General features: G+C 47.0%; 1 protein-coding gene across 2 annotated transcripts in view; it reads left to right on the top strand.

Annotated features, from left to right (window-relative positions):
* The window catches only part of Wipi2 (WD repeat domain, phosphoinositide interacting 2), a 38,509-nt gene that overhangs the window by 12,752 nt on the left and 12,889 nt on the right, over nt 1–12,868 (top strand). For both annotated transcript variants that reach the window (XM_052754178.1, XM_052754179.1), the window contains one exon: nt 10,071–10,240. In XM_052754178.1, the coding sequence (XP_052610138.1) occupies nt 10,071–10,240 (170 nt within the window). The remainder of the gene's footprint in view (nt 1–10,070; nt 10,241–12,868) is intronic.

Below are 12,868 nucleotides of genomic sequence, written 5' to 3'. Positions count from 1 at the left end.
CTGCATGTGTAGTTTTTTTCAAGAAACAGGTGGGGTGGGTGTACCTGTGATCCTGAGGCTTGGGAGGTGTGGTAGAATGATCAGGGGTTCAGGCTCATGCTTAGCTAGAGAGTAGGTGTGAGCCCAGACTAGACTACATCTGCAGCAACAAAACAGACCAGAGACAGCCACACTTCCTGAGTGTCTGTGCCTCATTCACCAGTATATATATAATATAAGGGGTTTCATACACATGACTGTGTATCTTTCCTCTTGATGTTCTGGTGTGTGCGGTACTGTCTCATGGTTTGTTCGGTTTTTTTTTCTTCCAGAGCTGAGGACCGAACCCAGGGCCTTGCGCTTGCTAGGCAAGCGCTCTACCACTGAGCTAAATCCCCAGCCCCATGTCTCATGGTTTTAATTTGGGTTGATGGATTTTTTGATTTTGCCTTTAGGGTTGGTCTGTTTTGAGACAGAATTTGTGTAGCCCTGGGTGTCCTAGAACTCTATCTGGCCTCAGACTCACAGATCTGCCTGCCTCTGCCTCCTAGTGCCTGGATTAAAGGTGTATCCATTAAACCTGGCTTTGTTTTTTTGGGTTTTGAGATAGGCTAGCCTCAAATCTGCTATCTTCCAAGGGCTGAGGTTTCAGCTCAGTGTCAAGCATCTTTTATCCCTTACCCTCAGATTTTGCCCACTCTTATTTGGTTTAAGACTAGTCTTGGGTAGCTCAGGATAGCCTCGAACATACTGTGAAGTCAAGAATGGCCCTAAATTGCCTATTCTCTGCCTTGAAGTGACATTCAGTCTTGAAAACTAGTGTGACTGCTGAAGAGGAGTGGCAGGTGCCTAATGACAGCTGCTTCTAAATAGAGGTGCCCAGAAGTGACAAGCATGAGGCTGGGAACTCTAATGAACAAAGACTTTCCAGCCCTTGGTGTAAGGTGAGGAGGACACTGAAGCTTCCATCTTGGAATTCCAGAGTCCTGCCCACCAGGAGGGTAGAGGACTCCATTCCTGCTCGAAGTCATCTTGCAGGTGCCCTTGACTCCAGGATGGAGTGTGTCTGCCTGACCCTTCAGTATTGCCTTGGTTGTTACTGCCTCAAAAGTGATCACCCATTAGGAGAGAATGGCACCAGGGTTAGAGTCCCTCCTGGTCCTGATCCCTGTGTCCTGCTGCCTCTGCTAGACAGTACTCCTTTTCAGTCCTCATACTCACCTCCTCCCTGGCCCCCAGTGTCCTCTAGCTTCACTGAAATGGGACCGTGTGGTTATTGACATCAGCTGTTGGCCAGCATTCCTGACATCTGAAACAGGACTCCTCCCCCAGGCTAGCCCACCTCAGGAAAAGGATCCCTTGGCATTTCCCAGCAGCTAAAGCTGCTGTCACTGGTGGCGGCTGTGTGGGAATTGTGGTTCTCCATTTATTGGGAGGCTCAGTGTATGGAGTGAGGAGGAATGTCAAAACCCAGTCCTCATTTGCAGAGACAGGAACTTCCTGCCTGGCTTTTGGTGGGAACACAGTGTGATGTCTTGATAGCAGCTTGTAAGTGTGGGAAGGTATGTACCAACCTGTGTGTCCCCTTAATGAGATTTGATTAAATCTATTAAAAATAGATGAAGCAGACAGAACATTCCAGTTCATACTCTTTCATATGTGTTTTATGATTTGTGTGCTCGAGCATGTGTGTGCCAGGGTGGGTGTGGGAGATTAAAGGGCAGTGTCTTGGAGTCTATGGTCTGTGAAGATGGAACCCAGGTTTCCAGGCTTGTGCAAGCACCTTGACCTGCTGAACCGTCTGGCCGCCTCCATTTACTTACTCCTCCGCCCAGAAGCTGCTGGGAGCTCTGTCTCCTCTCACACAGGAGCAGATGACTCCTGGGAAAACTGGTTCATCTCTGCGTGGATGTCAAAGTTGTCTAGCACTCTTCTGCAGGTAGTGAAGAAGCTTACTCTATGGCTCCAGTTTGAGGTCTTGTGTACTCATGACTCCTAGCAGTCCATCATAAAACCAAATCTTTGCTATCAGCCCTGCTGCTTTATCAAAAGAATAAGCCAAGGCAGGTCTTAGGGAACAAGACCAGCCACTGCTCTTTCTTTAAAGCAGACAGAAAATAGAAGCTTTGCCCAGCAGCACTGTCAGGTCTTTGCTGACAAGGCTATTGTGATTGCAGACTATGCACTTATTTTCATAGTTGAGACAGGGTCTTTTTAGGTATGTAGCCCAGGCTGGCCTGTAATACGTGAGCCTCCAGCTTTGGATTCCTGAATGTTAGGTTTACTGGTGTCTGCTACCGTACATTATTTCAAACTCAGTCTCTCAATCTCCCCTCCCATACAGGGTCTTGTTATGTAGACCAGGCTGGCCTCAAATTCACAGTGTTATTGATTAGGATGACCTTGAACTTCTGATTCTCCTGTCTGCTTCCCAAGTGTTGTGATTAACGGCATGCTCCACTACTCTGGTTTTGATGCGGATCTGGGGATGGAACTCAGGGCTTCCTACATGCTAGGCAAGTATTCTAACCACTGAGCCACTTTCCCAGTTGATTTCAAATGTAAGGAAAGTTGTAAAAACTTGGGTCCTCTGCCTGTTGTTTCTGCCCCATGTGTTCTCATCCATTCTCCATAGGCCGTGTCTCATTGTTGGAAAGTTCACAATGCATGTGGCTTTCTTCTCTTAAATGTCACTGCAACAACAGTGTCCACTATTAAGCAAAATACATAAGAGATCTTTGTAAAATGTCAGAGTTGAGAAGTGAGCTTCTCCAGATGCCGCATAGGATCAGAAGTCTGTGAGTGGGGATAGCACCCGTCACAAAATGTGCACTTCCGCAAGTCCATGAAGTGAGCCCATCTGTAGCTCAGCAGTGTCTGGAATCTCAGTGGCTGTGGGAGCCTTCCCTGGACACAGAGTACCTTATAGACCATAGTCTATGTCCTCAACTCTGAGAAATAATGCTTTCCCAGTGATGGGCCATGCACCTGTCAGAATATTATTTTTGTGAGATTTTACAGGAATGGAGTCACTTCTGCCTCAGTCTGCTGTAGTGGAGCAGCTCTTGGCTGGCATCACTGGGAGAGCCCCATGCACAAACAGGCCTGTGTGGAAATGTGTTTCACCAATTATTAATTTGTCTTTGTTCTTCCCATTTGAGGAGCATCATTGTTGCCAGCTATCCACTATGCCACGGAAGCAAACAGCCCAAGTAACTCCTTTCCTAAGGTAGACTTCTAGACAGTCAACCTCAAGGAAGAACGACAGTTTTGTGCCTGAGGCCACCTGGAAACTGGGCATTGCCACTTGAGCTCACTGAAGTTTGTGTTCAGAGTTTTCTCTGTATCCACTTGGGTGCACTCTGGCATTGGTGTGCCACCTTGGGTCTCCTTCACCAGCCTGTTTACCACTGCTTCTCAGGATAGCTGCGCTGTCCTTGATTGAGTGGAAAGGGGCCATACCAAGTGTGTGAGGCTCATGGATGCCGTATGCTGGTTCTGTCAGTACCGAGCTTAGTAAACTTCAGTGGGTTGGGAGAGGGCTCAGCATGTTCAGACCCCCAGCACCCATGTAAAGGCAGGTGTGGCAGTGTCTATAACCCTAAGCTGGAAGGTGGGGCACAGGCAGGTGAATCCTGGGAGCTAGCTGGCCAGCCAGTCTTGCCACTCTAAGCACCAGGTTCAGTGGGAGACCAACACACATCTATCGACAACCTTTTATTTGGCCTGCTCATACTCACACACATGCACTCGTATGCAGAAGTCAGCTCTTCTTGGTCAGTCAGAGACTGGGGAGAAGGAGGTTCCCCTGCCATTTGCAGAAGGCCTAACCCTTTTCCTGGTTACTGGCCCCTGTGGAAGTCAGATAAAAGATACAGATAGAAAATTGCCCCCAGAAAACCCAGTAGCTTTCAGATGTTTTCAGTGTTTTAAGAGACATCTCACATCCACACTGACGCCCATTGGACTAGACTCCCTGAAGAGTCTGCCTATACTTAGCTTCTGTCCTGTCCCCATGGCCCATTTCCCCAGGTGACATTGACTTGTACTGAGATGTCCCCTGCCACTTGTGTCGGTAGCCTCTTGCTTCAGTCAGGTCTTACTATATCAGCCAAAGTTCATGGGCTGCCTGAGGCCGCACTCAGCTACCTGAGACAGGTTTTAGTGTGATTTAAAACAACTACAAGAACAGCCTCTTTGGGATATAGTTTCTGTACCTTTATGGCCTATAAATCTGTTTAAAGTATCCAATTGAGTGACTTACAGTGCATTGGCTAAGTTGAGCAGCCTACTACCGTGGAATTTTCAAATGTTTTTATCGTCTCTTAAAGCCTAAGTCCATTAGCAGTCGCTCCCACTCCCTCTCACCAGCTCACCAGCTCAGCTCAGCCACTCATCTCCTTTCTGCATCTATAGATTTGCTGTCTGGGCTTTGCAGATAAATGCAACTGAGTGTGGCTGGCTCTGTTCATGTGGAATGTTTTTACAGCTCTTCCCTGCCCTCCCATGTATCAGGCCTTCCTCTGTGTTACTGCTGAGTACTGTTACACTCTCCAGCTGTCCTGTTGGGGTCATCCGCTCATTCGTGCACACGTGAGCTGTTTGCATTTCTTGGCTGTTGTGAATAGCTCTGTTCTACACATTGGTGTGCAAGCAGCAGTGTGGATGCCTGTTCCCATTCACAGAATAGACACAGGAGTCAAATGACTGACTGAGGAACGTGGCCTTGGCCACTGGTGAATAAAGCTGTTAGGTAACTTCCTGACCTTGGAAAGGTGGGGTCAACAGATAAACACTAGCCAGTCTGCCCTTAGCCAAGGTAGCACCACACATGGGGTGAGGGGGAGCATCCTCACCCCATACTGGGCTCAGGTCCAGCGTTTCTGGTTTGGTTTGTTTAGCAGATTAATGAACTAAGTAGGATATAAGCAGTAATTTGGGAAGTTGATCCTATGTCCCACCCCATTGTAGGGGGACTAAACACTAGTTTGGCATTTTAGGGAAGGTATTGGACTGAATAAGGTATGGCTAATCCCTATGCAGGGAAAGCATCCACAATCTAATAGACTTGGATCCAAGTGAGATCTGTCTCAGGGATGTGCAGTGATTTCCATTGTTGAAGATAGTGTTAGAGGTTTTTCTTTTGGGGTTTTGTTTTTTTGTTGTTGTTGTTTGTTTGTTTGTTTTGTTTTGTTTTGGAGATGGTCTCTATGTAGCCTTGGCTGTCCTGGACCAGTCTCTGTCTCCCAAATGCTGGGATTAAAGATGTGTGCCACCATGCCTGGCCGAGAGGTTTTTCTTCCTATCCCTAGATATCCGTTTTTCCCCACTTTGGCTGGCCTGTAATTTAGAGATCCGCCCGCCTCTGCCTGTGCTAGGATAAGAGTGTGCATTACCCAACCCCCTGCTGCCTGTCCCTAGGTTTCTAATCCTGGTTTTGGGGAAGGACGAGTTTGGCTGCTTTGTTTTGTTGTTCAGGTGCCTGTAGCCTCGGCTGTCTTGGAACTCTGTAGACCAGGCTGTCCTCAAACTCATACCTTCCTCTGCCTCCTGAATGCTGGAATTAAAGGCATACACCGCCCTGCCTAGCTACCTTTTTTTGGGGGGGTGCGTGGGGGGGATTCAAGACAGGGTTCCCTGTCCTGGAACTCTGTAGACCAGGCTGGCTTCGAATTCACAGAGATCCGCCTGCTTCTGCCTCCCGAGTACTGAGATTAAAGGCATGCACCACTACGCCTGGCGACTTTTATTTTTTTAAACACAATTTTTTTGTTGGTTTGTTTTTTGTTTTGTTCAGAGAGCTATGTTTTACTTAAGTTGTGTAAGTGAGATTCCTATTCATCTTCCCCTTCACTGTTTGATTTACGGCAGACATTTTTCTATAGGCTAATCCATAATCTAAAAAGATTTTAACCTCCCCTCCTGAAAGTACAGCCAGCATTTTCTTTCATCAGCTTGATACGGTACAAATTCTTATCCTAACAGTGAGTTGTTAAACACAATTTTACTGTGTAGTTATGAATGGCTTCAAACTTGTGGCAGTCCTCCTGCCTCAGCCTCCAAAGTGCCACCTGTAGTTGTGAACTATCACACCTAGCCTAAACACTGGCCGTTTTGTGTTGTTTGCCTCTGTAGCCCTGGTGTAATTTTCTCCAGTTGACGGAGTTTGAGCTCCTGGCCGTAGTGTCCTGGGTCTGTCTTGTGCCTGCGCTGGCTCTGTTTTAACATGCTGCATTTGCACTTAGGAAACCTTCCCAAAGCCAGTAGTGACCCTTGCTCCAGAGGAGTCTGGGTTTGGTGCTCACAACAGGGAGCTCCCAGCCCCTCCCCCAGATGACCTGACCGCCTAATGGCCTCTGGACCTGGCTGGGATCCTCCCTCCTGCTCAGTAAGAAGTGGGTGGAGTTTCCCACAGTTTAAACTTAGTCTTGCTGGATTTTATTGCTCCTGACATTATTAAGTGTTACAGTCCTGATACTTTGGTGACCTTGTATCTGCTGAAGTGCCAGGTTGGGTTAGCACATAAGGGCTCCTGTGACTGAAACAGGTCTGCTCTTGGAAACATTGCTCTCCAGCAGCTCCTACAATCTCTACTTCACCACAGGAGCATCCTGCAGGTCCTTTCTCATTCCCTCACCTCCCTTTCACACTCTATCCCTCACTAGGAATGTGTGCAGAAGACAAGGATTATTCTCCCCACCCCACCCCCCCACCTTTCTACCTGTCAAGCAATGGCTGTAAAATCCCCAAGGGCTTGAGGGCAGCTTCTCAAATTCAGAATCTGTGATGGCTGACACACAGCTGCATGTAGAAAGGTGTTAGGTTATCTCACCCATGGTTTCATTTAAAGGGCCAGTGGATTTACATAAAATTCAGTTTTGCACAATGGAAATGACTAAGTCACTGGTAAAGTAATTGCCTTCCAAGCCTGAGGATATGAGTTCTGATCCTGAAGACACAGGTAAAAAGGACCTGTAATCCCCAAGCTGGGGAGATGGGAACTCAAAAAAGATTTGGGATGACCAGAGCTTGAAGTTGTCCTCTGACCAGTCCCTGCACCCACGTGAATGCACACATACATACATATATACATACACAGTCAGTTTTAGTGCTCCATCTTTAGAGTTACCTGTAGCTGGAATTTTCTTTGGTCCACCAACCAGCTCCCAAATAAAGATACAGAGACTTATTATTAATCATGAATGCTCAGCCTTAGCTTAGGCTTGTCCCACTAGCTCTTTTAACTTAATTTAACCTGTTTTATTCATCTACATTTTTCCTTGGGGCTTTTTACCTTTCTTTCATTCTATATGTCTGTCCTACTTTCCTGCTTCCTTTGTATCTGGCTGGCCCCTGGCATCTCTTCTTCTTTTTCCCCTCTCCCCCCAGCCTAAATTCCTTTTCCTCCTTTACTCTCCCTGCCTGGAAGTTTTGCCTATACCTCCTCCCTCGCTATTTACTGTTCAGCTTTTTATTAGACTAATCAGGCGCCTTAGACAGGCAAGGTAAAACAGCAACACATCTTTACATAGCTAAACAAATATTCCGAAACATAAACAAACGCAGCATATCTTTACATAGTTAAACAAGTACTCCACAACAGTTACCAACCCTATAAACTAGTTCTTCCTACATCTTTGGGCTTTTGAAGCCAGTCCTCATCACTAACAGCAAGAGCCAAGAGGAGACAAATTCTGTATGGGCAGCTAGTCCTAGCTGGCTTGAACCAGTATGCCCTCAAATTGACAGAGATCCTCTTGCTTCTAGTACCACACTACAGCTGGCTTTTCTTTTAAAATTGGTGTGTGTTAGAGGTGGGGATGGGGGGTGGGGGGGGGGAGGTAAGTCATGTGCAGACCAGCTTGACAATTTAACACTCCTCTGGACTAACTAGCCATTGAGCTGCATGGGCCCTCATGTCTCTGCCTTCCCAGTGCTGCACCACATACGCTTGCTTTGTACATGGGTGCTGGGGATCAGGTTTTCATGCTTTTGCAACAAGTGTTTCTCTTTTTTTTAAGATTTATTTTTACTATTATTAAATTTACTATTTAATTTTACTAAATTTACTATTATTAATTTTACTAAATTATGGATGTGTTTTGTGTACAGGAATGTAGATGCCCTCAGGTCAGAGGAGGGCATCATATCCCCTGGAGATGGAGTTACAGGCAGTTGTGAGCCACCCGATGTGGGTGCTGGGAACTGAACTCAGGTTTTCCATAAAAGATCTTCACTGATGAGCCATCTCTCCAGCCCCAGCCTTTTTTAAAAAAGAGGGTCGCCGGGCGGTGGTGGCGCACGCCTTTAATCCCAGCACTCGGGAGGCAGAGCCAGGTGGATCTTTGTGAGTTCGAGGCCAGCCTGGGCTACAGAGCGAGATCCAGGAAAGGCGCAAAGTTACACAGAGAAACCCTGTCTCAAAAAAACAAAAACAAAAACAAAACAAAAAAAAGAGGGTCTCACTATGTGACTGGCTAGCCTAGAATTCTGTGTAAACCAGGCAGTCTCAAAGTCACAAGAGATCCACCCGCCTCTGCCTCCTGTGAACTGATACACTTTTCCACATTCTGAGTGGTGTGATTACAGGTATATACACCTTGCCCAGTTTGTGTTGCTGGAAATCATCCCAGGGTTTTGTGCATGCTAGGTACCATCTAAGCACCACACTGTGGTGCTCTTCCTACCTAGCAAGTTTATCATGATGATGTTCTTGGGATTTTTGTTTTTGTTTTTTCGAGACAGGCTTTCTCTGTGTAGTTTTAGTGCCTGTCCTGGATCTCGCTCTGTAGGCCAGACTGGCCTTGAATTCACAGAGATCCGCCTGGGATTAAAGGCATGCACCACCACTGCCCGGCAGTCCTTGGGATTTCTTGAGGGAGGTTCTTTGTGTTACAGATAGTTGACATTCTGGATTTCAGGTCTGTCTGCCCAGCTTGGTTGGCTGTGACTTGAGTGCTTGTCATATATAAATTCTCTGCCTCCTCCAAGAGCCAGCAGTGTTACCTGTGCCCTTTGTTGCCAGGCACATCTGGGCAGCTGGACAAAGCTTCTGCAGCATAGGAGCCACCTTCTGGCTCCCACCCCCTGGCCTGTTCCCTGAGGTGGCAGCCACTTGTGTTTTGATCCTTGAAGTGAAAGCATCCTTGCTGCTCTGGAAAAGAAGCAAATGTGATTTATGTCATCTGGCTAAAAGTGCCCGTGAATAAACTGTAAAGAACTTAGGATCCTGCCTTAATTTTACTGCCTGTTCCATTGTGGGGAAGAGCACATTCTCACACTTTTAACAAAAATGGGTGTGTCCAGTTCTAGCTTCCTTTTAGTGTGTTAATGCACAAATGTCGAGTCAGGCAGACAGGATGAAACCATGTACTTACCTAGAAACACAAATGCTTCTTGACTTACACGGTTGCAAATAGAGCTGCATTTATCAGTCCACCTCACTTAATGTAGCAATAGCACAGTTCCTTCCCCTTGTGATCACAGGGCTGACCAAGCTGTGGTTCACTACCTAGTGCCACGGCAGCTGTGGTTTGGGGCTTAGCCTGCGCCCCCTTGCAGAATCATGTTCCTTGACCCTATTTGAATAAGTGTGGGCCAGTGAGATGGCTCAATGCTAAAGGCATTTGCTGCCAAGCTTGACAATCTGAGTTGGAACCCCAGAGTGCACATGGTAGGAAGAAAGAACAGCCTTCTACAAATTTTCCTTGACCTCCACATTTTCCATGGCACACACGCACACCCATAATATATAAATAAGCCAACAAATAAATGTAGTGAGTGTGTTTTGAAGTCCTGCCAGCAGCAGAGCGTATTTAAAGACACGCTTTCATGATTCTGCTTTGGCATCTGAGTTTGCACATAGGGTGTGATCTGTATTTATAGTGACAGCAGCCATAGCTACAGATGATGAGACTTTCCATCCCCCTGCTGAACTATGATTCTTGGGGACATGTCAGCCCATGTGTCCTTTACAGTGTTCTGTGGCATGTGCCTGTTAGAAGTGCATGCACTTGTGTCTATGGGCAGATTGGGTGTGTTGACTGGGAGATGTATGTATCCATGCATGTGTTTTTCTTCTCTGGTTCCAGCTGACACTGAAGATGTGTGCATCGTAGAGAGGTTGTTCTCAAGCAGCTTGGTGGCCATCGTCAGCCTCAAAGCTCCCAGGAAGCTGAAAGTTTGCCACTTTAAGAAGGGAACCGAGATATGCAACTACAGCTACTCCAACACGATACTGGCTGTGAAGCTGAACAGGCAGGTGAGTGGCACCTCGTGCTGTAGGCAGCTCAGTTGGTAGAGTACCCACCATATCCCAAGTCCTGGGTACCATCCCAAGCACAGCGTAAAACCAGTTCTAGTGATGCACACCTGTAATCTGAGCACTCTGAGAAGTAGAGGCAGGAGGATCAGAAGTATGAGAGCCTGTCTCAAAATAAGAGGAGGGGTTGGGAAGATGTTGATGGTAAGAAGTCTTGAGGACCTGAGTCTGAATCCCCAGCAGCTGCATAAAAAGCCAGGCTGGCCATATGTACCTCTAACCCTAGCATTATGGGGGGCAGAGGCAGGAGGATTGTTGTAGCTTACTTGCCACCTGCCTTAGCTCTAGGTTCAGTGAGAGATCCTGTCTCAAGGGAATAAGGCAGAGGATAATAGAGCTTCTAGCCACCATTTCTCACAGATATATAGATGCACACACATAAATAACACCAAAGAAAGAAACCAAGTGTGTACTGCCCGTCATTCAGTGTTCCTCCCATGTCTCACACTGTTGGACTTTTGACCCTGGACTACTACCTCCCCAGCCCTGCACATCATCTCCAGATCCCTGCATATGTCTTTCCTTTGGGTTTTTGAGACAGGGTCTCTGTAGTCCTGGCTATCTTAGAGCTTGCTATGTAGACCAGACTGGCCTCCAATTCACAGCGATCCATCTGCCTCTGCCTCCATAGTGTTAGAGTTAATGGTGTGCACCACCCTACGTGGCTCTTGAACACATTTGCTCAGCCAGACCAGCAGCCCCATTCTCAGCAGCTTTGATGCATGACACTGGCTTTGTCCCACCCGCTCTGTTGGTCCTCGGGACACTGTCTTACTGTCTGCCCAGATGCAGGTGCAGGGATAGCATAGGCTTTTTATGCAGTGCCTTCTTTTGCTTTTATAAACGATATTTTTTTTTTATTTAGTTTTTCAAGATAGGGTTTCTTTGTGTAGCTTTGCGCCCTTCCTGGAACTCACTCTGTAGCCCAGGCTGGCCTCGAACACACAGAGATCCGTCTGACTCTGCCTCCCGAGTGCTGGGATTAAAGGCGTGCACCCGGCTTTTTATGTGTGTGTGTTTGAGACAGGGTGTCTCTGTATAGTTTTGGTGCCTGTCCTGGATCTCACTCTGTAGACCCGCCTGGCTCTGCCTCCAGAGCACTGGGATTAAAGGAATGCGTCACCACTGCCTTGCTAAATGATACTTTTAATAAATCTCTTTCCTCTTTTCCTTCTTTCAGTCTTACTTGTAAGACAGTTGCTAATCGGTCTTATTAATAAAAAAACCCGAGTCAGATATTGGGATAAAAACTGAGAGATCAGGGAAGCAGAAAGAAGTCAGTCACATTCTTACCACTAGAAATCCTCAGCCAAGGAGAGACCTACTTCCTGTATACCCACGCCTATATACCTTTCTGTCCCTGCCCTCTTACTTCCTCTCTCTGCCCAGCTACATTCCTGTCTGTACAGACCTCCAGACTTCCATGGTTAGCTCTGGGATTAAAGGTGTGTGCCACCATGCCTGGCTCTGTTCCCAGTGTGGCCTTGAACTCACAGAGATCCAGTGGATCTCTGCCTCCCGAATGCTAGTATTAAAAGCATGTGCTACCATTGCCTGACCTCTATGTTTAATATAGTGGCTGGCTTTTTTCTCTAATCTTAAGATAAGCTTTATTGGGGTACACAAATAAAGTATCACCACAGTTAGTGTGACATATATTTTCCCCCAAACCAACAGGACCCACAGGGCACAATAGTGTGGGGGCCTTTGAGTGTGCTTCCTGAGAGCCCTGGCCTCCGTTTGCACACAGGTAGCCACTGCAGCATGTACATTCTGCAGGGAAAGGTGCCTCAGCAGCAGGCAGTCTCCCTTACTGTAAGAGCTAGATTCCAAGGGGCTGCTTATTTTTAAAGCAGTTAACCAGACACATGCCTCCTGGTTTCCTGATTGAACTGGGAATTGGCCCCATCAGCTCGTTCAGCTGGGAAGTTGTGGGATGTAATAGCTTGAACACTTTTCAAGTTTTAAGACATAACAGATACATGTTCCTATACATGCGGAGTGTGTGTGCCAAGCTCCTCACAGAAATCAACCCCAGCAGCAGCATTGAGGAACCCCAGTATCCTGTCTTTAAAATGAATAAGAACAGGGTGGGAGGACCTGGAAAGACAGCTCCAAGATTAAGAACTCTTTCTTGTTGCTCCAGCACCCACATGAGGTGGCTCACAGCCACCTGTAACTCTGGTTCCAGGGATATCTCATGCCCTCTTCCACCTCCCCAGGAACTAGCACACAGTACACATGTGTACATGCAAGCAAACACACATAAAAGAAAAAGTAAGACTCTACAGCAGAATAACCTGTGCCCACAGTCACGTTTTACACTTCTCATAACTCCCTGTGCTTTTAGTTGTATTTTAGCCATGCCTCATTCACCATAGGTTTTGGGGCTTTGTAGGGGTTTTTGTAGTGCTCAGGGTGGACCTCAAGCAAGTGCCTTTACCACTAAGCTACATCTTCAGCCTATTTTTACTTATTTTGTGATGGGGCCTCAAACTTGCCTTCAGTCCCTTGCCTCATTCTTTGCTACTGCAGATGAGGTAGATGATGAGAAGATGGGCCTTGTAG

This window comes from Peromyscus californicus, unplaced genomic scaffold (genome assembly GCF_007827085.1).
Source record: "Peromyscus californicus insignis strain IS unplaced genomic scaffold, ASM782708v3 Scaffold_2__1_contigs__length_46816999, whole genome shotgun sequence".
Taxonomy (NCBI): Eukaryota; Metazoa; Chordata; class Mammalia; order Rodentia; family Cricetidae; genus Peromyscus; species Peromyscus californicus.
This window is presented reverse-complemented; position numbering and strand designations above follow the sequence as displayed.